We start from the raw sequence: 27,993 nt of genomic DNA on the forward strand, positions 1-27,993 counted from the left end.
TGTAATCAATAAAGAAACTTGGTTACAGGAATTATGACTGATTATAACCTTAACCCTTGAAAACCTTAATCTCTGGCAAAAACCAAGAAGCAAGTATTTGTGCACTTCCTGATTGGAAAACTTGAATGCTTGACTCTTCCTCTCCTAAGCAGGCAAAGTTAGATTAACTTAGACTCGCCCAGCAATTAATATTTTATCCTATTTGAAATGACCCATGAATTCTCTTCCTTCAACTTTATTTTCAAGTTACCAAAATCTAGAGAGACTACTTTAAATAGACATTCCCAAAACATAATTATTTCTATAGCGTTTACCTAAAAGCTATTTTTTCTCCTTTACTCTTAGAGATCACATAAGATTAAAGTTCCAGAGAGCCCACGTAGATCATTTATATCTCAAAGGCACAAGAGAAATACCAATTCCTTCTAGAAAGATAGCTTAGCTCATTTGATACAATAGCAGAGCCGTTGGAGGCCATTATTCTCCAGATCTCTTGGGAGCCCCCATTCAGCAAAGACAGCCACCTCAGGATCACCCCTGCAACTTTCGGGCCCCACACGCTGGTGGACAGCCCCCGCAACTTTCCATTCCCCATCCTGTATTTTCCGACATCTTGGCGCTCATGGGAGTTTCCTCGGTCTTCTGGCTGGCTCCACTAATTATTGGGCTGCACCCTGCAGGCCTACAATGCCTGCGCTTGTCCAGCTTCAAGACTGAAGAAAGAGCCCAGAGTCAGCAACAGACACATCAATGGTTTAATGGATGTGGGAGCTTACACGTCTGAAGCAAGGTCCTGGAGCAACACCCCACCCCTGTGCGGTGGATGGCGGCAGGACATGGTGGCAGTCTTCGCTCCAGAATTAGACTTCTAAAGAATTACTTTAACAGACATTGCAACTCAAGTCCAGGGATCTTACAAAACCAATTCATTAGAGACAGCATTTACAAGGATAACTGTTTGGTACAGAGTTGTATCTGATCTAATGTAGTCAGAAAGAAAGAACATTTTTTCCCTTATTTTGCTCATATATTTTATTTTGCTGAAGTTAGAAGAGCCTACGGTTTCAAGGCAAGAGGCTGGAATTCCATGAGTAAACACAGATAGGAGAAAGACAGGCAGAAAAATTCACAACTTGCAATATGGAGGAAATCAGTAGACTAGGATTACTAATACGTGGAATATTAGTCATGTAATGTTTAAATTTCCATTTGTTATACAAATATTTTATTGTTATTTTTTAGATTAGAAACATTTTTAAATGTTTTGTATAAACAGAAAAATATGTCATTGTATTAGCATTATTAAGCGATAACACTGATGTGTTTTAGTTCAAAGAATAATTCTGTGGCTGTATTAGTCTGCTCAGGCTGCAATAACAAAATACCACAGACTGGGTGGCTTAAACACAGAAATTTATTTCACATAGTTCTAGATGCTGGGAAGTCCAAAATCATGGTGTCAGTAGGATTAGTTTCATTCTGAGGCTTCTTCTCTTGGCTTGGAGGTAGCCGCCATCTCTCTCTGTGCTCACATGACCTTTTGTTTATGTGTGCACAGGGAGAGGGACAGAGAGAGCTCTTGGGTGTCTCTTCTCATAAGGACTCTAATCCTATGAGATCAAGACCCCATCCTATGACTTCATTTAGCTGTAACTACTTCCTTACAAATCTACAAAAACAGCCACGCTAAACGTTAGGGCTTTAACCTATGAATTTCAGGGGGACACAAACATTCAGTCCATAACAGTAGCCCAACAAAATATAAAAGTAAAGGGGAAAAATACAGTTCAAGAATGTACTTGACTTAAAATTTAAGTTGATATGTTATAGAACAATACGTAGAGCTGAGTTGAGAAGTTGATCTGTAAAGGCTGTATCTTTCCTAGCTCTGTTTACTTAATGGCCTATGTGTATCTTTAGAACCAGATTTTGGTTTCTAATGCTATCTCTCACTGAAAGCCAGAGAAAACAGCTTTATTTTTGTTTTCTAATGGCCTACAATTTCTCAGTAAAGTGACAATTAATGCTTACTATCACAATTAAAGCTTGATCTGGGTTATTCTGAGGGCAAAAAAAAAATGGAGATTACAGTTTTAAAGGAGTAAATAATTTTATCAGTGCTCTCTGTTCTGTCAAAATTATTAAGGCCCACTTGGTCACAGTTTGAATTATCTTGGGAATCTCCCAAGTCCTGGATCAATATAGCAAAGAGAAATGTCAAGAATTCAGGAACCAAAAATTCTGCTTCTGGTATGGCCAAGGTAGTTTCTACCAGGCCACCCTTCTGCAGATAAATATAAACCCTGGACAAATTTTAAAAAACAAAAAATTGCACTGTGGACGTCCAGACTTAGAAGAAAGAATGGCCACAGGACGAGTATATTGTTTTTATGGTTTTTAACCGCAGGGTGGGTCATAGTCTGTGCTGTGCAGGGTGGTTAAATCTCCTTCAGAAAACCACTATTATTCTGGGTGGAAGAATTGGGGACAGAGTTTGGGACAATAATAGCTGCTGAAAGGAGGTAGGGGAGGAATCCCTGAAAGGAGAGAGCCAGAGAGGGAAAGTTCCAAATTCTGTGTGTCAGCTCTGCCCAAATCTCTAGCTGACCTATGAACAGAAAAGAGAAGTTTCTCCCAATACCAAGCGGATTGTCACCTATGGACATTTACATAGTAATCGCTTCAACTTGTTTTGGTTTGGAATTCTTCCTAAACGTCACGGTGCCACAGAATATGTAGCTGTTGATTTGCTCTGGATGCCAGACAGACAAGAATGTTGTATAAGATAGCTGGCTCAACTGTCTTTGGATGGATCCCAAACACGATGTTCCTTTCCAGGCCAGAGAATCTTCGGACACTGTCCAACACAATAGAATCACCTGACATGTTACTCGCATTGGTGAAGTGCACTACCTTTATCTTCCTCATTGCTCTCAAGAGCTCCGTCTTGTAACGCTCCACATCTCTTGCGGTGCTAACAAGCACAGCAATGTCCTTGGGAGAATAGCCCCTTTCAAAGAGAAGCTTGCAAGTGTCTGCCACATATGTCGCTATTTTATTCAGAGGCAAGTTTTCCTCAATATTTAAGGTTCCCTCAACAACCTGAGCCCATTCAGCTTCAAGAAGCATCTGCAGGGACCCAAGGGGGATGTTAGGTGGAGGATTTTTTCTGACCTCCTGCAATACACGTTGTAAGTATTCGGTTATTTGATATGCGTTGCGGACCACTCTGGTGAGCTCTTCCCTTGGAAACTGGGCTGAGAGAGCAGGGAGGCCGCTGCACTCCACGTGGTTGGTCTGAAAGTAGTCTAGAAAGATCCAGAGAATTCCTGGGCAATCCCTGTCTCTCTGAGTGATCGTTTTCGCTTTGCCATACCAGTCCCCATCTTCACTGCGGAAATTCTGAGCTTCATCGATGATGATGTGTTGAATCTTTTTAAAGTCATTTTTCATGAAGCTTTTCCGGGTCACTGCCTGGCAGATTTTTTTGTCACTGTAAAAATTAAAAAGACACATTCAGGTTTTCTCTGAGTCAATAAAGGAGGAAAATTACTCTATCATACTCCTATGAACACGATACTGTTGTCACAGATCATTTTACCATCTTACTCTCAAGGAACAAGGTGATTCACGGACTTCCCTGGTGGCGCAGTGGTTGAGAATCCACCTGCCAATACAGGGGACATGGGTTCGATCCCTGGTCCAGGAAGATTCCCACATACCACAGAGCAACTAAGCCCGTGCGCCACAACTACTAAGCCGCGCGCTGCAACTACTGAAGCCTGGGCACCCTAGAGGCTGAGCGCCGCAACAAGAGAAGCCACAGCAAGGAGAAGCCCGAGCACCTCAACGAAGAGTAGCCCCCACTGGCCGCAACTAGAGAAAGTCTGTGTGCAGCAATGAAGACCCAGTGCAGCCAAAAATAAATTAATTGGAAAAAAATTGAAAATAATAATAATTTTAAAAAGGAACAAGGTGATTTGGAGGGAATTTAGACTGAACCTCATTTGCTGACAATAAGATCTAACTGCTTGGGACTTCCCTGGCCGCCCAGTGGTTAGGACTGGGTGCTTTCTCTGCCGTGGCCCTGGGTTCAATCCCCATAAGCCATGGGGCACGGCCAAAAAAAAAAAAGAAGATCCAACTGCTTACCTGATAAATTTCCCCAGAGGCTCGTTCTCACAAATGTAGAGAATTTCATTTGCCTTACAGTGAAACATATTCCTGATCTTCTCCATGATCTTCATGGCCATGATTGTCTTCCCTGAGCCAGGTAAGCCATGGATAAACAACTCTTTGTTCTTGCGGAGGTTTTTTGAGAAGATCTCATACTGCTTGGCTGTGAGCAGATTTAAAACCTCACAGCCAAGCTGGTCACTCAAGAAAGATCTGAAGGCAAGCAAGACAATCACAAGGGACTGCAACAAAGCTTCCATTTGCTGAGTGTTTGCAATGTAATAGGACCTGGGGTAATCAATCAGGGATGCTGCACCCTCTGAGGACTCCGCATTGCTCTCAGGACTCAGGTGGAGGACCGTGGTAATGACACACACATTTCCAGAGTAGCCCCCCAAGTTCACCAGCTTCTGCTTCAGAGTGAAGGCGGTGCTGGTGCAATAGGACTGCTCATCGGCATCCTGCTCCCTGAGAATGGTGTAGAGAATGGGGGGACTGTTCCATGCTATCAGCAGAGCGTCACAGATGACTGCTTGCTTCTCTTTCAAGTTCAGGTCCACAGCCCAGCTTCTAGAAAGGATTAAAATTCCCTGGGAGAATGGATATATTTGCTTATTTATTAATTCCTCCAAACCTTCATTCTGTGAACACAGCTCCTTCCAGAGGGATTTGGGAGTACATTGCAGACGTCCTGGTAGCACTAGATATGGAAAGAATTATAAATTTAGTGGCAAAAATCACATTTATTTTAATGATTAATTGTAATTAATCAAAATTACTATACTTACACTTAATTATAATTAATTTTATTAATTATGATGTTACTTATTTTTGTATACATTCTTTTGCCAATATTATTATATTACAGTGAAGGAAAAGAAGCCTTGAAAAGTCTGACACACTTCATCTAAGCCTATGTGCTTATTACGTTTATGACCTTGGAAAATTCCTTAGCCTCTCTAAGACTCTGTTCCCTCATCTGTAAAACAAACAAAAATCCACATGTACAAAAATAGCACATCTCTTATGGTGAGGAATAAATGAAATAGCATAAAGGTATCTGCTCATTGTAGCTGCTTGAGAAATGTTAGTTCTCTTTCCCTTCCTACTCTTAAAGCACCTGAATCTCAAAGTGTCCCTTAACAGTCCCCATTGATGGAGGTAGGATCAGCCCTCCCAGGAAGAAGGTGCTCATTAAATATCTGTGGAGAAGATGGAGCTATGAAAACTTTACTAGGAGGGACCTCTGTGCAGCCCTCCACTGGGAGATCCTAAGATTAGTCTCTGAGATAACTCTCCTTAAGCATCACTCACTTACAGATCTATGTAATAATGCATCTATCACAAGAGTCTACAAGAGAAATATGTTAATATAAATGTTTCAGACATTACATGAAATTCCTAAAAATCTTATATGTTCTATTATAATGTTATAAGGCATAATTCTAGTTATTACTTTAAAATATATATCTCAGAAATAACTAAATTTCCTTGTCAATTGCATTATTATGAACTTTCATCAAATAATTAGCTGTGGTCATTTTTAAGTCTTTTGTCATTTACAGACAGTTCTGGGTGTACTCTGATGCTTTTGCAAAAATGTTACTATAAAAGGTTTTCATCTTCAAGGAATTCATAGATAAGACTCTGACAAGTACAGGTCTCTGGTAATTGACTATACTGCTGAACTGAATGAATAAGCATTTTCAGAACTCTAATGGAAAACTGATGAATTCATAAAAGTGCTAACAAAAGATCAAGTTAAAAAAATTAATTACATGGGACTGAGTGAACTGATGAGGATGATTATAATTTTTGTGACTTTGAATAAAAAAATGTTAAAAAAGTAATTTAAAAATCTTTAAAGAAAAGTATCTATGGGTTGGTTTTTTTTGTTTGTTTTTTTTTTTGCGGTACGCGAGCCTCTCACTGTTGTGGCCTTTCCCATTGCGGAGCACAGGCTCCGGACGCACAGGCTCAGCGGCCATGGCTCACGGGCCCAGCCGCTCCGCGGCATGTGGGATCCTCCCGGACCAGGGCACGAACCCATATTCCCTGAATCGGCAGGCGGACTCTCAACCGCTGCGCCACCAGGGAAGCCCTATGGGTTCATATTTTATGGAATCTTTTAAAAATCAAAATGTATATTAATGTTTTTCAAAACCATTTCAGTATATTAGAAGACAATCATAAAATTTTTTCTGCATAAATGTATAGAAATGATGGATTATAGTAATAACTCTCTTAATGTTTATCCATCCTTTCGTTCTTGGAGTTCTGTCTTTGCGTCTTCATTCACAAGTAAGATTAGTCTGAATTTTTCTTTTTTATGCTATCTCTGTCAAGTATTGCAAATACTGTTACTCCCATTTTAAAAATAACCTGGGAATTTTCATTCTTTTTCTATGGCTCTGGAAAAGTTTAAATAGTGTTGGAAGTGTTTATTCCTCAAATGTTTGGTACAATTCCTGGAAAATTGATTTTTTTATACCAGAATAATAGGTTATCACTCTATGAGGATAAAGCCCAGTATTTTGTTTTTAGATATAATTTATTCCATGATAATAAGCTCTACTAAAACAGAGTTTACTGAGTTTAGAGAGTAATTACCAATGTTTATGTTTACTCTTGGATCTAATACTGTTTATTGTGGACAGTTTTTAAAATATAAATTTGATATGCAAGCGAATGCAAAGACCTCAATTAGGTAAGGTGAAAAATAAAATCTTAAATTGAGCAGTCATTATTTATTAACTTAATGGTCCTCAATAGATATTTACACATATATAGGACGTTTATGCATCAGATTCTAGTGCCAGATAAGCCATTGATTTACTTCATAGAGTTGATCAAGTGGTTCTTCCTCTCCAGAATTGTAGAAAGAGGACAACAATGGACTCATAGCTAAAGCCTATCATGGTGGGAGCAAAGGATGAGAGCAGAGGACAGGCACTGTCCTTGGTTCTGAAACGTGATTTCGCGCTTTTACACGACTGTTTCTCCTAAACCCAAAACATGTTCATGGATGTTGTAATTGATCTTCATTTTATTTGTTTTGTGCTCCACCTTGATATAAAACATAACAGTTTATCTCCCCTTATCCTAACATAGAAACTGGCTGGTGTCAAGTAGGCAAACCATAGTTACTACCTGGAAATAAGAGTTGCTGGAGATCCTTCTTATGTTCCAGGCCTTTCTTGGAGTACACTGGTCTGCTAAGAGGAGGCCCGCTAGACAGACTCAGCTGAGATTCAAAGTCTTTGCACAACCATGTAAAATCTTAACAAAGAAGGGAAATTCATGTTATTCTGACATGTTAGTTCATCTCTTCACCACTGAAAAAGACCTTATGAGTGGGTGTATTATAGACTGTCTAGGTATGACTTGAGACATAATGGCAAGATAACACCCCATTCACCCTTTATGGACAAGTGCCTTCATTGCATATGAAAGTTGCCAAATCCATCATAAAAGAGATGTTATTCGGAAGTTTGAATGTGTTTCCCATTCAATATGTCTTCACCCTCTGTTTCTGGATATCGTTTTGTTTAAATTTCTTTTATGGTACATAGCACATTCTTTTAGTACACCTATCTATGCATATATTTGTGGTGTAAATATTCCCATCATGGAAAATTTTAAGCTACCAATATGATGTCACTAAATGCAGAGTTGGGAAGACATGCACCGTAATACACCATTTTATAGTATTTCCATCATATAGATACAGTAGATGTAAATAACCTCACGCATACAGATAATCTTAAAATGTAGTAAATCATTAGGTTTTGTATTTATTAAATTTGTTTTAAATACAATTTATTGAACTGTAAGTTTATAAAACTTAATTTTTAGTAATGACTGTTTAACAACTGGCTCAAAACATTCCTGAAAAGTTAACAAATGGCTCTCGAGCCAGTAAGAGCCAGTTCCAATACACCACTGCAAGGCAATCATCCCCAGACAATTTTCTTTTCATCTGATGTAGGAAATTGCCTTTTATAAGATACTTTATTTGGGCTTCTCATCACCCAACAACATTTTCTCATGTATGGAAAGTAGGATACTTGAAGATTCAAAAAACACAGAATTTAGTGTGTGGGGGAAGTTCAAAGTCATAGGAAACAGAGGGAAACCTGTTTAATATACAGGTTCCAAAGAGGTAGAAAGGACAGGGAGGGAGTTTTCTCCATCTTACCTGGATCTGTGTCCATCACCATGCCTACCCATTCCTGAGTTGTCAGTTTGCAAATATGCTTGTCCTTCACCATCCAGGAACAGGGAGTTTCTGAGAAAAGTGCACCACAGAATGGCTTCACTCCGATCACACAAGCATAGCCATATAGCTCTCCCCCAGCTAACACATCCAAGATTTTGACTGTGAAATCTATCTGGCATTGAGACTGGCAAAAATGGACACAAGGTAATTTGTATATTGTGTTTTCTATTTTCTTTTTCAAAGAATCACGGTCAACCTTTTCTTTAGCACATCCCAGAACTTTCTTACTCCTATCATCGACTCCAATACAAAGATAGCCTCCTTCAGTGTTTGCAAATGCAGTGATGTACACTGGAATTATGTTTTTCACATATTCTAGAATGCGTTTTGTAGAGAACTGCTTAAACTCTATGAATTCAGACTCGGGAAAAGGCATGATTTCACCATATTCAAGCTGGTCTTTTTGGAAAACTAGGTAAGTAGGATCCGAGTTATGGAGGTCTTGAGTTATAACCTTGACAACTTTACCAAAAGGTTCTTTCCCCAAGACTTTTGCATTTATTTTCTTGGTTTTCAGGAACTTGAATGCCTCTCTTGAATTCATGAGATGCACAGAAGTGCCGGATCTACGGTATAACGAAGAATTCAGGCTGCAAATGCGGGGCTTAAAGGAACTGTCTTCAGGGAAAGTGTCACTGCTCCAAGACTTAACAAAAATGTAGTAACACCTCCCTTGTTGCTTAGTCTTGAAGAAATCCTGCAAATTTGAAGACAGAATAAGTGTTCTCAAAGACTCTTCTAAATCCTGTCCCATCTCCACAGGATGCTCATCGTTGTTTGTCATTTCCAGCTGAATCACTCCTCCTCCTGAGTTTAATAAAGCACATGCAGCTTTTATGACTTTTGCCTTCTCTTGTTCTCTCTGAATTTTCTGCAGCTTCTTTCTGTTTCTTTCACCAAGAGTTACTTTTCCTACATTGATGACCAAGTCTGGGTAAGATGATTCTACCACCAAAGATGAATTATGTTCCTCCATGTTCATTCTGCAATTGAAACCATTAAAATACATATCATGTTGATGAAGAAGTAGATTGCATAGTATACAAAAGTGCATTTATTAATTTATTAAAAAATATTTATTGAGTTCTTGCTAAGTGCTGGGGGCTGGAAATTAAGTGGTAAATAAAAAATAAGCATAGCCCTGACTCTCAGAGCTTACAGTCTGGACAGGAACATTGAATAGAGTAATTGCAGTAATGTGTGATACATACCCTGAAAGGAAGCACCAAACAGCAACAATCAACCTAATATGAACAGGGAAGCATTCCTGGAGGAAAGGGCATTTAAACTAAGATCTGAATTAGCCATGTGAAGGAATCTGAGGTTAGGAGGAGTTATTGCATTACAGTCAGAGTGAAAAGTATGTAGGAAGGCGTGAAATCATCAAAGGGATTAGTGTATTGGAATGGTAGAGAGATGTTCAGTCTGGCCAGAACTTAAGAGTGACAGAGGACATACACTGTTGGTGGGAATGTGAATTGGTGCAGCCACTTTGGAGAACAGTATGGAGGTTCTTCAAAAAACTAAAAATAGAGTTGCCATGTGATCCTGCAATCCCACTCCTGGGCATATATCGGGAAAAAACTATAAATTGAAAATATACGTGCACCCCAATTTTCATTGCAGCACTATTTACAATAGCCGAGGTATGGAAACAACCTAAATGTCCATCGACAGTTGAATGGGTAAAGAAGATGTGGTACATATATTCAATGCAATACTACTCAGCCATAAAACAGAATGAAATAATGCCATTTGCAGCAACATGGGTGGACCTAGAGATTATCATACTAAGTGAAGGAAGTCAGACAGAGAAGGACAAATACCGTATGATATCACTTATATGTGGAATCTAAAATATGACACAAATGAACCTACCTACAAAACAGAAACCAACTCACAGACATAGAGAACAGAACTGTGGTTGCCGGGGAGGGGCGGGAAGGAATGGACTGGGAGTTTGGGATTAGTAGATGCAAACTATTACATACAGAATGGATAAACAACAAGGTCCTACTGTATAGCACAGGGAACTATATTCAATATCCTATGCTAAACTGTAATGGAAAAGAACATGAAAAAGAATATATATATGTATAACTGAATCACTTTGCTGTACAGTAGAAATTAACACAACATTGTAAATCAACTATACTTCAATAAATTTTTTTTTTTTTTGCTGTACGCGGGCCTCTCACTGTTGTGGCCTCTCCCGTTGCGGAGCACAGGCTCCAGACGCGCAGGCTCAGCGGCCATGGCTCACGGGCCCAGCCGCTCCGCGGCATGTGGGATCTTCCCGGACCGGGGCACGAACCCGCGTCCCCTGCATCGGCAGGCGGACTCCCAACCACCGCGCCACCAGGGAAGCCCCAATAAAATAAATTTTTTAAAAAAGTTTACACTGAGCTAAAAAAAAAAGAGTGACAGAGGATGTGAGATGGGAAGTGGTGAAAGAGGAGACCTGAAAGTTAGAAAAGGGCTGCTGCTTACAACAGTGGAAAGCCAAAGAAGGATTTTAAGGAAGGGAGTGACATGAACACATAGACATTTTATTATTTTATTTATTTATTTATTTGGCTGCATTGGATCTTTAGTTGTGGCATGCAGGACCTTTCGCTGTGGCATGGGCTCTTTGTTGTGGCACACGGGCTTCTCTCTAGTTGTGGCATGCAGGTTTTCTCTCTCTGGTCATGGCGTGCATGGTCCAGAGTGTGTGGTCTCTGTAGTTTTTGGCACGTGGGCTCTCTCACTGAGGCACGCGAGCTCAGTAACGGTGCGCGGGCTTAGTTGCCCAGCGGCATGTGGGATCTTAGTTCCCTGACCAGGGATCGAACCCACGTCACCTGCATTGGAAGGTGAATTCTCTACCACTGGACCACCAGGGAAGTCCCTAGACATTTTAAAAGACACATTAATGTAGAAGAACAGATCCATGGTTGCCAAGGGTTATGGGGAGGGAAGGGTGTGACTACAAAGAGATAACACAAAGGAATTTGTTGAGGTGATGAAACTGTTCTGTTTCCTGATTGTGGTTGTAATTATATGAATCTATTCATGTGTTAAAACTCATAGAGCTGCACACCCAAAAAGTTAATTTTTTTGCATGATAAATTATTAAGGGGGGGCACATTATTAATTACAGGTGGAGAACTAATTAGAGAGGAGCAAACCAGTAGGGAGGGTTTTGCAGTAATCCGGGTGAGAGATGATGGTAGCCTGGGCCACAGTTGGGGCCATGGGAATGAAGAGATGTGAGTATATCTGAGAGACATTTAGAAAATAAAATTAACATGGCTCTGTATTGAACAGATAGAGATCAGGAGAAAGGATTAAAATTTAGTAAGTGGGTTTTGGCTTGGGCAACTGGGTGGTTAGTGGTACCACTTATTGGCAAAAGATCAATGATTATTGAAGGTGGGTGATTGATAAGTGGAGATTCACTCTCCTATTCTCTCCTTCTCTCTATTTTTGTGCATATTTGAAAAGTTTCCATAATAAGTTTTAAAATTGACTTCATCTATTAACTGGGTGGTGGACATATTGGTGTTCATTATATTGCTCTCTGTATTTTTCTGTAAGTTTGAAATTATTCATGACATAAAAAAGAAAACTTTTGCCTCCAAAAAATTTTTAAAGGCGAGTAGGGCATATGAATTTAGATTATTAGTAAGAAAGTGGTTGAACTTTTGGATTATGCATTCTTAGGTGGATAGGGTGGAAAACAAAGATGGCCAGGGCAGAAGGTGGATCTGAGAAATGGGGAAAAAGAAGGATCAGTGGATTCTAAGATTTTTGATGTCAAAAAAACACTTGTATTTGGGAGTGATTGAGCAAATCAGTAAAACTCAACAGTACCATAGTGAGGAGAGGGCTCTTAAAACTCTTAGGGATGTGTTGCAACCTACAGTCATTTTTCTCTCTTGCTTGATTATATACTGAAGCATGCCATCGAAACATTTCATTTATTAACTTTTTAGCACAGGAAACATTCAATGAGCACTCACTGTGGGCACACAAACTGCTGTGAGAGACACAAAGAATCTGACTGCTGGAGATGTATGGTTTAGGGTCCATCAGATTACCATGATATGGCTTAAACGATATGTGGAGAAAAACCCATAGCCCTAATCCCTATATTGGTAAAAGAGAAAAATTTAAACAGAGTGACTCTCATCAACATTGAAAGAACTTAGAAAAAGAACCAGATTGCAAAGGAACACAAAAGAAAAGGAATAATAGATGGAAGGGCAGACGGAAGTTGGAAAATTAAAAAGGAATTATTTGATTAATTAACAAGATGGAGAGTTTTTTGTTTGTTTTGCTTTTTGCTTATTTGGTTTTTGTTTTTTAGACAAGCCACTAGCATCTTTATTATTTATTTATTTATTTTAAATTTTATTGGAGTATAGTTGATTTACAATGTTGTGTTAGTTTCAGGTGTACAGCAAAGTGATTCAGTTATACATATACATATATTCACTCTTTTTCAGATTCTTTTCCCATATAGTTTATTACAGAATACTGAGCAGAGTTCCCTGTGCTATACAGTAGGTCCTGGTTGATTATCTATTTTATATATAGTAGTGTGTGTATGTTAATCCCAAGGTCCTAGCATTTTTATTATTTAAAAAGAACTCTGCACAAACAAAAGGGTTAGATAGGGGAAACTCTTCAGGACCTAAGGCTTGATAAACAGCTCTTAGAGGATACCCAAAGCACAATCTGTAAAAGAAAAACAATCATTAAATTGGACTTCATCAAAAATTTAAAACTTTTGCCATGCGAAACCTCCTATTAAGGAAATGAAAAGACAAGCTACAGACTGGGAGAATATATTTGCAAATCACATACCTGACAAATATCCGAAATCTAGAATATATAAAGAACTCTAAAATTCAGCAAACTAGGAATAGAGGGAAACTTCCTCAACTTGATAAAGAACATTTATTTAAAAGATCTATAGCTAACATCACACTTAATGGTGAGAAACTAGATACTTTCCCACTAAGATCAGGAACAAGGCAAGCATATCCCCTCTCACCACTCTTATTCAACATAGTACTGGAAGTCCTAGTTAATGCATTAAGACAAGAAAAGGAAATAAGAGGTTTACAGATTGGGAAGGGAAAAGTACAGCTGTCTGCATTCACAGATGACATGATTATCTCTGTAGACAATTCCAAAGAATCAACAAAAAAAAAACCCACAAAAAACCAAAAAAAAAATGCTTGGAACTAATTAGCAATTATAGCAAGGTTGCAGAATACATGATTAGTATACGAAAGTCAATTGCTTTTTTATATACCAGCAATGAACAACTGGAATTTGAAATTTAAAACATAATGTCACTTACTTTAGAACAACAACAAAAAAAAAGAAATGACATACTTACGTATAAATCTAATAAGACATATACAAGTTCTAAGGAGGAAAATGACAAAACTCTGTTGAAGGAAATCAAAGGAGAGCTAAAGAAATGAAGAGATAGTCCCATGTGCATGGATAAGAAGATTCAATATTGTCAAGAAATCAGTGCTTCCCAATTTGATCTATAGACTCAGTGCAATTCAAATCAAAATCCCAGCAATTATTTTGTGAATATCAACAAACTGATTCTAAGGTTTACATGGAAAGGCAAAAGACCCAGAATAGCCAACACAATATTGAAAGAACAAAGTCAGAAGACTGACCAAACCAACTTCAAGACTAACTATAACGTTGTAGTGATAAAGACAGTGTGATGTTGATGAAATAGATCAGTGGAACAGATAAGACAGCCCAGAAATAGCCTCATACAAATATATTCAACTGATCTTTGACAAAGGGGAAAAGGCAATTCAATGGATAAAGGAGAGTCCTGTCAACAAATGGTGCAGAAAACAATGGACATCTACATGCAGAACTATGAGTCTAGATACAGACCTATACCTTTCACAAAAATTAACTCAAATGGATAATAGACCCAAATGTAAAATGCAAACCCATAAAACTTCTAGAAGATGACATAGGAGGCAATCTAGGTGACCTTAGGTTTGGTAGTTAGTGACTTTTTAGATACAACTCCAAAAGCATGATTCATGAAAAGAACTGATACGTTGGACTTCATTAAAATTATAAACTTCTGCTCTGCAAAAGACACTGAAGAAAATGATAAGGTAAGCCACAGGCTGGGAGAAAATTTCTTTAAAACATATATCTAATAAAGGATTGGTATCCAAAACATACAAAGAACTCTTAAAACTCATCAATAAAACAAACAACCCAATTTTTTAAATGGGTAAAATATCTGAACAGACACCTCACCAAGAAGATATACAGATGGGAGAGTTCCCTGGTCGTCCAGTGGTTAGGAGTCCTCGCTTTCACTGCTATGGGCCTGGGTTCGATCCTTGGTTGGGGAACTAAGATCCTGCAAGCCATACTCACGGCCAGAAAGAAAAAAAAAAAGAAGATACACAGATGGCAAAGGAGTATGTGAAAAGATGTCCACATCATATGTCATTGGGGAATTGCAAATTAAAACAACGATGAGCTACCACAGCATACCTATTAAAATGGCTAAAATCCAAAACACTTACAACACCAAAAGTTGATGAGTATGTGGAGCAACAGGAACTCTCATTCTTTGCTGGTGGGAATGAAAAATGGTACAGCCACTTTGGAAGACAGTTTAGTTGCTTCTTACAAAATTAAACATATTGTTACCATATGATCTGGCAATAGTGTTCCTTGGTATTTACCCCAAAGAGTTGAATACCTACGTCCACAAAAACCTGCACATGAATGTTTATAGTAGCTTTGCTCATGATTACCAAAATTTGGAAGCAACCGAGATGTTTTTCAACAGATGAATAGGTAAACAATGTGTGCAAGGAGACAAGAACAGTCATTTTAGCACTGTCTGTAACACCAAATTTTGGAAATAGCCTAACTGTCCATCAATAATGAAATAAGGAAATGAAACGTGGTAATATTTGCTGAAAGGAGTATTGTGAGCCACTTGAAGAGAATAAACGAAAACACACACACAATGACACAGATATCAGAAACAAAATGTAGAGTTAAATCAAGTTGCAGAAATATACATATAACATTAAACAATTTAAATAAGCTAAAAATGCACACAACAACATTACATATTATTCCTGTATGTGTGTGTGTGTAAAACAGTGTGTGTTAAAAACAGAGTAAAAGAGGGCTTCCCTGGTGGCGCAGTGGTTGAGAGTCCGCCTGCCGCTGCAGGGGACACGGGTTCGTGCCCCGGTCCGGGAAGATCCCACATGCCGCGGAGCGGCTGGGCCCGTGAGCCATGGCCGCTGAGCCTGCGCGTCCGGAGCCTGTCCTCCGCAACGGGAGAGGCCACAACAGTGAGAGGCTCACGTACCGCAAAAAAAAAAAATAGTGTAAAAGATATACAGTAACTCAGAATGTTGGTTGCTTCTGAGAAAAGGAGAGAAAAATGAAACTGGAAATAGAAGGCAAAGAGAACCTCAAACTTATCTACAATATTTTACTTATTGAATTTTTTAAAAGCTTGAAGTAACTATGGCAAGATGCCAGCAGTTGTCAATTTGAGGTAATGGAGTAACAAAAATTGGGGATAACAAAAGAGTTTTTTAGATTTGTTTTTTGTACTTAAAGTTTATTATTATTGCTATTATTAAACACACACACACACACACACACACACACACACACACACACACACAGACCCAAATTGGGTTTAGCCCAGAATACAAGATTAGACAACACAAGAAAAACCATTAATTAATAAAAAAGTCATAGGAACATTAATAGAAAGTCAAAATTATCTCAATAAATACAAGCATTTGTTTGATAATATATATTTACAAAGTACTCTAGAGAAGCATTATTTAAGAAGAGTAGCAGGGGGGTATTTTAATCTTAGTTTTAAGGCAACATCACACACACACACACACACACACACACACCCCTGAGTCTTTAATCTTGGAGTCTTTTTTCTTCACGAAATTCTTGGATTTTAATTTATTTTTTACTTGGGGTATAGTTGTTTCACAATGTTGTGTTAGTTTCTACTGTAAAGCGAAGTGAATCGGCCATATGTATACATACATCCCGTCTTTTTTGCATTTCCTTTTCATTTAGGTCTCCACAGAGCACTAAGTAGAGTTCCCTGTGCTATACAGCAGGTTCTCATTAGTTATTTATTTTATACATATTAGTGTATAATCTTAGAGTCTTAAGGTAACATCTCACACACACACACATATTAGTGTATAATCTAAGAGTCTTAAGGTAACATCACACACACACACACACACACACGCACACCCCAAAAAAACCCGAGTCCCGCTCTCCCGCGCTCAACACGCACAAACGAGTCCTTCCCTCCCGGGCTCACTGCTCGCACTTGAGCACTCCTGCCCTTCGGCTCTGCGCCTGCGCCCTGCACCTCCCCCACCTGGCGTTTTGGTTTGTCTTTTCCTGCTTCCCCGCCCCCAACCGGAAGGGTTTCTTGAGCGTGCGTGCGCGCGCAGCTTGGGAAAAGCTAGTCTGAGAAGCAGAGCCTCTGCGTGTGGGCCCAAGGGGAAGAATGGAATGGGGAAGGGTTATGAGTCCCCGGGGCTGAGAAAATTGGAATCCACAAACAAACAAACAATCAGACCCTGGACAGAGGAGACCCACAACCTCAGACCTGGCTCTGTCTGCCCCAGGCATTATGCTATCTTGTATTTCAAAGATGAAGACTCAAACCAGAGAAGTTATGACCTGCTCAGGATTAGATGACCTTCTCTGACTTATTTCTTTTCCCCACATCAATGCTGTAAGTATACTCTCTAGTAGTTTGTCCTCATTTAATTTGGGTCTAAAAAATCACCTTACATCTATGGCTGCAGTAATAAAAACATATTTATGTTGTAAAAATGAGTATGGCAGTTGATGTCTGCAAGATACCCAGAATATCTGTAGGTGTTGCCTGTGTCTAGGAAAATAAGTATCTATTATCACAGATGATTTTTTTCCTATTATAGAGTGGTAAATTTCTCAACCATCCACTTGCTGAATTATTCCTAATTTTACATTCATTCGTGCCCTATCTCCAAAAAGATTAGAAGAAGCAACTTGTTAAAGTTGGGAAGTTGCTGTACAGTATAAACTAATACACTATTGTAAAGCAACTATACTCCAATGAAAATAAAAAAAAAATTATTCACAATAGCCAAGATGTGGAAACAACCTAATTGTCCATAAGTAGATAAAGAAAATGTGGTGTGTATATATGATGGAATATTACTCAACCATAAAAGGAAGGAAATATTGCCATTTGTGACAACATGGATGGACCTTGAGGGTATTATGCTAAGTAAAATAAGTCAGAAAGACAAATGCTGTATGATCTTACTTATATGTGGAATCTTAAAAAATGACAATAAACTGAACTCATAGAACAGATCGGTGGTTGCCAGAAGTGAGGGAAGGGAGGGTGAAATGTGTTAAGGTGGTCAAAAGGTACAAACTTCCAGTTATAAATAAGTCCTGGGATATAATGCACAGCATGGTGACTACAGTTAAGAATACTTTACTGTATATTTGAAAGTTGCTAAAAGAGTATATCTTAAAAGTTCTCATCATAAGAAAAAAATGTAACTATGTGTGGTCACAGATGTTAACTAAACTTTTTGTAGTAATCACTTTGCAATATATACATATATCAAATCATTGTGCTGTATACCTTAAAGTAATACAGTGTTACATGTCAGTTATATCTCAGTAATAATAATAAAAAGACTTAGAGAACTTTCTATTAAAAAAATAAATAAATAAAAAATAAAGTTGGGCAAGTTATTTTCCAGTGCTTTAATAAATGTTGGTAAACAAAATAACTAAATGAATTTTTGACACACTTGCAAAAAATAACCTGGAAAATCCAACTAGGTCAGAGCTTCCGAGTCAATATATTTTAAAGTTTTTTTCTGAAAATGAAAGTGTATACATTATGAAAAACAAGAAAACCCTTTCCGTAGAGATCAACCAAGAGATTGGGTACCTGACAAAGAATCCTTTGTCACAGTCACCCCTTCCCACCAAGACTCTAGCTCCTCCCTGTCCCATCTGAAAGTTTGTTTCCAGATAGTTTGTTGATCAGTCCACCTTATAACTCTCTACAGCACTGTCTCAGACCTCTGTCAGGTTGTCTGGCTGGAATCCTGCATCCCTGGCCTCAGCTAGAAGGTGAGTCCCATCTAAGGGCCAGTTCTCCTGTCTATTTCACTTAAGAAAAATGTCGGCATAACAGGTCCACCTCAGCCTCTCTTGCCTAAAGTAGATATATCTGGAAGGGTCTCTAGCCGCAGGGTGGATTTTTATCTTAGGGTTCTGTGGTCGTTTTTTCAGCCCATCTTTTCTGTTGAACAGGCATGGCTCAGGTCTCTCCAGGCAGTCTCTACCTACCTAGCGAATTAGAAGATTCCTTAGGGTCTGGGTGCTGAAAACACCTGAGTCCTGACCTGTTTGGGTGTCTGCAGCTTAACAAAAGCAAGCCCAGAAGAAATTTTTATTTCCTTAAGAAGGGAAACGAGAATGTTCCCTGCCTTTTTAAACCTGGTTTCCTGAAACCAAAGGTAAACATGCTTCTGTCTTTTAGGTTTCAGTTTCTCAGAAAACTAATTAGAAGGCATTTGCCTCTTAGTGGCTGTCTTTCCAGCCTCAAGGGCCGGGGGCGGGGCTGAATATTGCCTTTCTATCAATAGAAATTTGTCCTTTTAATAAGTAGGTGAAAAGTGAGTTAGTTCTGGCTTGAAACTTTAAACTTCTTGGAGAACAAGACTACAGAAAAACCTGTTTGGATACACATCAAACTATTATTAAGGATTTCACCCTGGGGAGTAGAATTGGAAAGGAAGATGGTAAGGGGAGGAGAAATTGTTATTTTGTACATTATGCCTGTATTACTCGAGAAATGTTTAATGCAATAAGGAAAAGAAAGCAGTGCTAGAGTCAGATAGGTAATTAAGCAGTGCATCTCGTTGACCTTCTCACTTAATTTTTCTGGTAGCCTCTATAAGCCCAACAGTTGCAGTTAAATCCTGTTGAAACTGCTGCTGGGTTTCCTGTTATTGATTTGACTGCTAATACTGTTAGTATTGTTTTGATTAAGTTTCTTCTACTTACTACTTTGATCTGCAGCTTCCCTCTACAGCCTACACAAATTACAGTCCCCTGGAGCTCTTTTTTGGTTTCTTTTGGGTAGCCATCCTTATAGACTGCAAAAATTATTACAGTATAGACTTAGCAATCTTTTTTTTTTTTTTTTTTTTTTTGCTGTACGCGGGCCTCTCACTGTTGCGGCCTACTCCCGTTGCAGAGCACAGGCTCCGGACGCGCAGGTTCAGTAGCCATGGCTCACGGGCCCAGCCTCTCCGCGACATGTGGGATCTTCCCGGACCGGGGCACGAACCTGTGTCCCCTAGCATCGACAGGCGGATTCTCAACCACTGCGCCACCAGGGAAGCCCAGCAATAATTTTTAATATTGAGAAAAGGTGTCGTGCACCAAAGGGAATTGACTGGCCCTTCTCGTTCTTATTATGACTGCGAGACACCCTTCAGCAATAACCATCAGGAACCTTTGAAAAAAATAAAGGGTTATTACTTACAGGATCTGGAAATACACAGCAGACCTGGGGCCACACAGCGAGGTTGTGGGTAGAGAGAAAAGGAGAACATGCTGGCCTGGGGTTCCGCTTTCTCTGGGGTGGAGGATGGGAGCTTAGAGTTTGGCGGGCTCCCTATTGGTGAACTTGAAACATAAGGGCGGAAATTTAAAACAGGAAGAAATAAAAAAAAAAAAAAAGCGAAAAACAGTGACCCACGGGGAATTCCCTGGCGCTCCAGTGGTTGGGACTCAGTGTTTTCACTGCCAAGGGCTTGGGTTCAATCCCTAGTCAGGAACTAAGATCCCACAAGCCGTGTGACCAAAACAGACAAAACACAGGGGCTTCTCTGGTGGCGCAGTGGTTGGGAATCCGCCTGCCGATGCAGGGGACGCGGGTTCTTCCCTCGGGGCGGCTGGGCCGGTGAGCCATGGCCGCTGAGCCTGCGCGTCCGGAGCCTGTACTCTGTGGCAGGAGAGGCTGCAGCAGTAAGACGCCCGCGTACTGCAAAAAAAAAAAAAAAGACAAAACACAAAGAAAGTCCAGCAACCCAAATGGTCAGTTATGAAATCAACCAAGCTCACAAAAACAAAAGAGCCTCCTCATTGCCGGGAGGTGGCTGGCAATGTGTTTAATCAAGATAGACATCTTTAAAATGAGTAAGGAAAGAAAAAACGTCAACTATCAGGTTCTACACTACAACCAAATAATTAGTTCCCAGTCTTGGCTGCTCATCAGAACCTTTCAGCACACTTTTTAAAAATGCAGATTCTAAATTTTTTTTTTAAATAAAAATAAACTAAAGGGCTTCCCTGGTGGTGCAGTGGTTGAGAGTCTGCCTGCCGATGCAGGCGACACAGGTTCGTGCCCCGGTCCGGGAAGATCCCACATGCCGCGAAGCGGCTGGGCCCGTGAGCCATGGCCGCTGAGCCTGCGCGGCTGGAGCTTGTGCTCCGCAACGGAAGAGGCCACAACAGTGAGAGGCCCGCGTACCAAAAATAAATAAATAAATAATAATAAAAAAAAACTAAAAATTTTTTAAAAAGAGAAAAAAACAAAAAAAAAAAGCAGGTTCTCAGGCTTCTCCCCAGACACGATGCAGCAAACAATGAATCTGTATTTTTAAGATTCCCAGGTGATTCTATGGTCAGCCAGGTTCGGGAACTACTGGACTCCCATATTTCCTGTCTCCCATTGTTACAATCTTTCAGCTCACTATTCATGGTGAATTGTCCTAGAAATTACTACTATTACAGACTGCCACACAAATCCAGTTTGTACCAAATCTGGTTCTAATATGGCGAGCATTATCACTTCATGACATTGCCTACATGTGGCAAACAGAGCAGGTAATAATCTGATTGCACAAAAGCAATACATCCCACAAATTGTCCCAGAGACACAGCATTTTTTAAAAAAGTTATACCTGAGACGTGTCCAGTGAGAAAAACTCAGCAGGGTCCAGGGGATGTCTTTTTGTTTTTTAGTAATTAACAATTGGATTTATTGCCATTTCTTCACATTTTTCTCTTATCTCTTTACAAGGTATCTTGGTTTATATCAGAAATGAAAATCAAAGAAGTACATATTATATTATAAATAGTACATTATTAATAGTGTACATTTTTGTATAATGTTTTTATTTGGAAACAATTTCAAACTGGCAGAAAATTTGCAAGTACAGTTGTAAATAACTTTTTCTTGAATTATTCGAAAGTAAATTACTAACCTGATTTCCCATTATCCCTGAACACATTATTCTACATAACCACAAGACAGTCATCAAAGTCAGGAAATAAACACTGATATATTATTACTATCTAATCTCCAGGGCATGTCTTAAGAGCCACCATTTACAGAGGATTTAGTATTAGGCCAGCATTTCATAGTACCCCTGTGTTGGGGTTCAGAGTAGGCTGCCCCAAGATATGCCACAATGGCATATTGATAATTCTGAGTGAAAACTACTTGAGAAACAGGTGGTGGGGGAAAGACTGATATTAAAAAAAACATTCTGACCACCCCACCCCCCCGTTTTCCCCCAGAAAGTAGAAAAGAAATCTCCTGTGTCAAAGTATCCTCTCTATACCAGGAGATTAGAAAGTATCCTTATCACCAGTTAAGGAATTCAAGGCTAAGAAAGCCGAATAAGCAAACTCTGTTCCTTCCTGAGTCGGCTACCCCAAGCACAAACCCCTTTGTTAAATCTTCACAAATAATTGTTTCTCTGCCTAAAAATGTTATATGAACAGCCTTCTTTGGTCGCTTGGGGAGGCATTTCTATGAGACCTCTCTGCATTCTAATTAATTTTTTTCTCCTGTTAATTTGTCTTGTGTCAATCTTCAGCTAAAAGAACTCGAGGGGTAGGGGGGAAATTTCCCCCTTCCCAACATCTCTTATACCTAGGAAGAAACTAAGCTTCAGAAAGGTTAAGTAGCAGTGTTTCATCACATGCCAGGCACTGAGAATTTAGTGGTGGTTTAATAGCTACTGTTTGTCGACACTTGGATTTTGTACCAAGCACATGGAACACAGCATTGAATCTTTATGACAACTGTCTGAGACATGGCTATATTATTATTTCCATTTTATGTAAGAAAGAGCAGTTAACCTGCCCAGATCACATTTGGGTACCTGAGGCTATATTTGAACCTTGTCACATTTGGCTCTGAAACCCACACAAGTACATGGGTACTTCCTCCAAGCTCAGTCTGATGGGCGTTCTGGTCATTCCTGGGTAGCACTGTAAGTAGTGAGTGGGTGTTCTTCCTGTAATTCAGTCACAGTCTCCACCCATTTCAACAGTCAATACAACGTTTCCTAAATGATCTCCAAATTCCAGTCTTAGGCCCCTGCCCTAAAGCTGAGAGGGGCCTAGGATCTGGAATTGTAACAACCACACCAGGTGATTCTTATCAGGAAAATTTGGACAACACTGTTTAGGTAGCTTTGAATGAACAGAGTCTGTTATACAGACCTCCTGCATTGTGTGCCTGGCAACAGGCACCCTTGAGGGAGGGCACAACCACCAATGGCAGCTTCTCACACTGACCTGTGGGGAAATGAGGGGAGAAGAATGCGTCCGTCCTAATCATGTTACTCTGTTGCTGAGTTGCCTAAAATGTCTTCACTCCACCCCTACCTCCGTATGTGATGGAGTTTGGTGAAGAGCTTCTGTATCTTTTACTTGCCCATCATCATCTTTCTTTCTGTAGGCGTGAATTCAGGTGGGTTTGGCTAAGAAATCAACTGGAACATTAGAGGATCTGCTGTGCCGGGAATCACCCCTCCTTAGGCTGTAATGTGGACAGTGTCTCAGTGGGAAACTGCAGAGTGGGAAGGGGCCTCCAGAACAACTGACCCCAACAGGATGCAAAACACAGTGTATACTATGATTACAACTTTGCTAAAATATATCTGCCAATGGACTAACACTGGAAATGAATAAGCAAAAGTGGAAGCAGCTGTATGATACAGCGGTAGGAAGGAGTTTTCTCATTCTCTACCTTTTTTTTTTTTTTTGGCCATATCACACAGCTTGTGGGACCTTAGTCCTCAGACCAAGGATCAAACCTGGGCCTTCAGCAGTGAAAGCATGGAGTCCTAATCTCTGGACCACCAGGGAATTCCCTGTCATTGTCTACTTTTTTTTTTTTAACATCTTTATTGGAGTATAATTGCTTTACAATGGTCTGTTAGTTTCTGCTTTATAACAAAGTGAATCAGCTATACATATACCTACACCCACATATCTCCTCCCTCTTCCATCTCCCTCCCACCCTCCCTATCCCACCCCTCTAGGTGGTCACAAAGCACAGAGCTCATCTCCCTGTGCTATGCAGCTGCTTCCCACTAGCTATCTGTTTTACATTTGGTAGTATATATATGTCCATGCCACTCTCTCACTTCGTCCCAGCTTACCCTTCCCCCTCCCCGTGTCCTCAAGTCCATTCTCTATGTCTGCGTCTTTATTCCTGTCCTGCCCCTAGGTTCTTCAGAACCTTTGTTTTTTTTTTTAGATTCCGTATATATGTGTTAGCATACGGTATTTGTTTTTCTCTTTCTGACTTACTTCACTCTGTATGACAGACTCTAGGTCCATCCATCTCCCTACAAATAACTCAATTTCGTTTCTTTTTATGGCTGAGTAATATTCCATTGTCATTCTCTACTTTTTAATCTTTCTATAATGTCATTATATAGATCTCATAATGAAAGATATATATATATTTAAATAATTTTATTTTATTTATTTATTTATTTTATTTTTGGCTGTGTTGGGTCTTCGTTGCTGCACGCAGGCATTTCTCTGCGGCGAGCGGGGGCTCCTCTTCATTGTGGTGTGCGGGCTTCTCACTGCGGTGGCTTCTCTTGTTGTGGAGCACAGGCTCTAGGCACGTGGGCTTCAGTAGTCGTGGCTCGCAGGCTCTTGAGCGCAGGCTCAGTAGTTGTGGCGCACGGGCTTAGTTACTCTGCAGCATGTGGGATTTTCCCAGACCAGGGCTCAAACCCGTGTCTCCTGCATTGGCAGGCGGATTCTTAACCACTGCGCCACCAGGGAAGCCCCTATGAAAGGTATATTTTTAAAGTTTCTTACTGTAGAAATCACTTTTCCCTAAACATTTCTGTTATGTGAGTCATTTTTGTTATCATACAGATTTTGTAGAAAAGTTTTAGAAGCTAACAAGAGCCATGTTGCTTAATATCACAAATATTCTGAGTATATCCAATCCTAGTCTCCATATCAAAGCAAATAAATTACTGTGAACATGGAGACTCATGCATTTAACTTTGACGTGCAGGAAGGCAGAATAGCAAAGAGGCTAAAGTAGACTTTGGAGTCAGGCAGACATGGGTTCAGATCTTGGGTTCAGAATTTACTAGGTGGTCTCAGGCAAGGCACATTTTCCTCAACTGTAAATTAAAGCTAATCAGGGCCAAAATTTATTGAGAGCCTTCCATATGCCAGGCTTTATTTAAATATATTATTTATTTCAACCTTCATCTTTATCTAAGGCATAGGTATGAATTTTATTTCTGTTTTACAAATGAGAAAGCTGAGTCTTAAAGGGGGAAATTAACTTGCCTGAGGTCATTCAGCCGATTAAGAAATACGGTTGGAATTCAAAGCTCTGGTCAATCTGACCCTAGGAGTCAAGCTCTTAACACGACTTTATCCTACCTTGCTTGAGGCTGCTATACATAATTCAAAGATTGAGGGGATTAGAAAAGATATAAGGTATTTAAAACATTTTGCACAGTATCTGACACATAGTAAGCACTCACTATATGTTAGCTATAATCTTAGATATCAGAGGATACAGGGATGGAGCTGTAGAGGCATTTTGATGTATTAGCCATTGACTGATGGGGTTTATTTGTCATATCTGGCTGTCTTGGAAGGGAGCCCGTGCTTCCCTCATTCCCCCCCACCCAAGACATGCTTCTTCCAAGCTGTATAATTGGGCAAAGAAGACAACTTTCCCTGATTAAAGCAGAGGTGAAGGTGGACTTTAAATGCAAATGGTCTGAGATGATTCTGAAACAATAAACAATAAAAAGAGGATGAACATAGTGGCTGTGTCCTAATTCCTCATTCTTCACTTCCATTTTAGGCTGAGAATGAAAGAAGGAACAAAATTGAAAACTGATCCCATTTATTTCAAAATCATGTCACCTCTGTCAGCTGAAGATACTGAACTAAGAGGCAGCTTGAGTCTCCTTCCGCTTGTGCATGAGGTAGATTCAGAAGGAAAACATTGTCTCTGGAACTTTTAAATGCCCATTCCATTTGAAAACGAGCAAGATAGATGTATATTTCTCCCCTCCCCCCACAAAAAGACTTTGCAAAAAGGAGGAAAATGGGGATTTTACACTAAATCTTGGGAGAAGCCAAGATGCAGCAGCCTCGGAGGGGATTTGCCAGTCCATGTTAGGAGTCCCTGGCTTTGGACAGGTCAGGAATATGACCTGAGTCTGATCCTGAGCTTTGCAGAAGAAGAAATTCAGATTTTTCTAGAACGATCAGGAGGCTCTGGGAGAACTGACAGATATTAAGTGTAGGAAACAGTATAGACTACTCAGCTGTTTTCACTTGCAGTGGAGGCCAATGCTTTCTAGAGTTGAGAGCTTGACCAAGGATCCTGTTAGCAAACATGAGTATTCTCGCCTTTGGAGAGTATCTTCAGAGTATTTCTACATTCTCAGAGTTGAGATGACTAAATCTATTTAAATGTTTATTTATCCAGCTTGGACACTTATTAGACATGTGCCTTTCAGAAAATTAAATTCTCTGCGCCTCAGTTTTACCATCTATGAAGTGGTGATAACATGTGTATGGTATACCTCATATGAGTTGTTGTGAGAATGTACACAAAGCATTAGCAAATAGTAGCTGGTTGTAGTAACATCTCAGTAAATAGAAACATACGGTTATTATAAATTTTGTGCTTATTTGAAATTGAAGCTTCTTGAAAATAATTTGATGTTCGGCCTCTCCCAAACCATGGGGAAACTGAGGCAGCTCAGCTTCATAAGAAATCTAGTTTACCTCTCTGGTTCTTCCTCTTTCCATTTCATAGATGGCACAGTCTTTCTTCAAAACAAGTCCTATATGGGAATTCCCTGGCGGTCCAGTGGTTAGGATTCCGCACTTCCACTGCAGGGGGCGTGGATTCGCTCCCTGGTCGGGGGAACTAAGATTCCGCAAGCTACGCAGTGCGGCCAAAAAAAAGAGTTCTATTGATGATTAGAGGTATCCTGCCTTTTCTTTTCTCTGGGATAACACCCTACATTGGTTTCAAGTGATGAGAGCTTTTTATTTACATATAATGTTAAGGTTACATAATTCATGTTCCCATCTGTAATTTTCCAAGTTAGATTCCTCCTCTGAGGTTCTGGGTTATGGTGATGGGCCTTGGTTTTACTCTGCATGCAGACAGCGTGCTCTGAGCCACCTGTTTCTGAGATGCCAGTGCCTCTTTTGTCATCAAAACCTGGTCAGCATTTTGTTCTCTTGTTTAAGGCAACACATCTGAATGTTGTTATGTACAGTACGAATAAGGTGAATCTTTTATCAAGGTCACCTTTTTGAGCCAGTCATCTCACCTCTGGGGATTCATAAATATACCAAGGAAAGAAAAGGTCATATGCCTGAGTAGAGTATGTGCCTGGCTTGATTTTAATAGTGTAAAATTGCTAGTTACCCAAATTATTAGGAGGATGATTACTGAAATTTTGTATAATCTTCTGGGATATTGTGCAACCATTAAAAATGATCATTTTGAAGACTACACTACAACATGGGGAAATGCCTGCATTAGTCAGCTACTGCTGCAAAACAAACAAGCTTAGAATCTCAGTCATACAATAAGTCTTTTTCTCTCACTTCTGCATTTGCAGGTCAGCTGGATTTTGGCTAATCTTGTCGGGATCAGTGGAACTTGGCTCCAGCCATGAGTTGAGTTCACATCTCTCATTCCTCCATGACTAGTGGGCTGCCCAAGACATCATCTTCACAAGGTGGTAGCAGAAGCCCAAGAGAGCAGACCCAGCACTGAAATGGGTAAAGCCTCTGTACACATCACAACTACTAACATTTCATTGGCTAAATAAAGTCATACAGCCAAGCTGACATCAAGGGGGTGGAAAATATACTCCAGCTGTAATCTCAGGAACTACACATGGTATAGGTGTAGGGAGTGATGAAGTACTGGGAAGAATTATACAGTCTACAACAGTGCCTCACAAAAAGATTACATGGAAAAAACACATGCACAGGATATAAAATTGATTGTACAACTTGATCATAACTATGTAAAAATATTTTTTGCAAGTCAACAAAGAATAGAAATAAATAACCAAAAATGAAAAAAATCATGACTGGATAACAAGTGGCTAAGA

General features: G+C 39.7%; 1 protein-coding gene and 1 long non-coding RNA gene across 2 annotated transcripts; one reads left to right on the plus strand and one right to left on the minus strand.

The window, feature by feature from the left end:
- Positions 1–141: 141 nt before the first annotated feature.
- SLFN11 (schlafen family member 11) lies at positions 142–20,535 on the minus strand. Its single transcript, XM_079905167.1, has 5 exons — positions 20,094–20,535; positions 8,375–9,438; positions 7,327–7,455; positions 4,153–4,876; positions 142–3,493 (listed from the first exon to the last, which is right to left on the minus strand). Exons 2-5 carry the CDS (start codon positions 9,435–9,437, stop codon positions 2,710–2,712), a joined length of 2,700 nt encoding a protein of 899 aa, XP_079761293.1. The 5' UTR covers position 9,438; positions 20,094–20,535; the 3' UTR covers positions 142–2,709.
- Positions 17,020–27,970, plus strand: LOC307177755. Its single transcript, XR_013825093.1, has 5 exons — positions 17,020–17,261; positions 18,607–18,670; positions 25,707–25,830; positions 26,673–26,845; positions 27,493–27,970. It is a non-coding gene; the product is annotated as an uncharacterized lncRNA (long non-coding RNA).
- Positions 27,971–27,993: the final 23 nt, after the last annotated feature.

The sequence above is a fragment of the Stenella coeruleoalba genome (genome assembly GCF_951394435.1).
Source record: "Stenella coeruleoalba genome assembly, chromosome: 19".
NCBI lineage: Eukaryota > Metazoa > Chordata > Mammalia > Artiodactyla > Delphinidae > Stenella > Stenella coeruleoalba.

Excerpts from the sequence above, each read along its gene's own strand:
- SLFN11 (XM_079905167.1), bottom strand. The coding sequence starts at position 9,437 with ATGAACATGGAGGAACATAATTCATCTTTGGTGGTAGAATCATCTTAC. Across the intron at positions 7,456-8,374 it reads GGTGATGGACACAGATCCAG|ATTTTACATGGTTGTGCAAA; the intron begins GTAAGATGGAGA and ends TTCTTTGTTAAG. Across the intron at positions 4,877-7,326 it reads CCAGCAACTCTTATTTCCAG|TGCTACCAGGACGTCTGCAA; the intron begins GTAGTAACTATG and ends TTCCATATCTAG.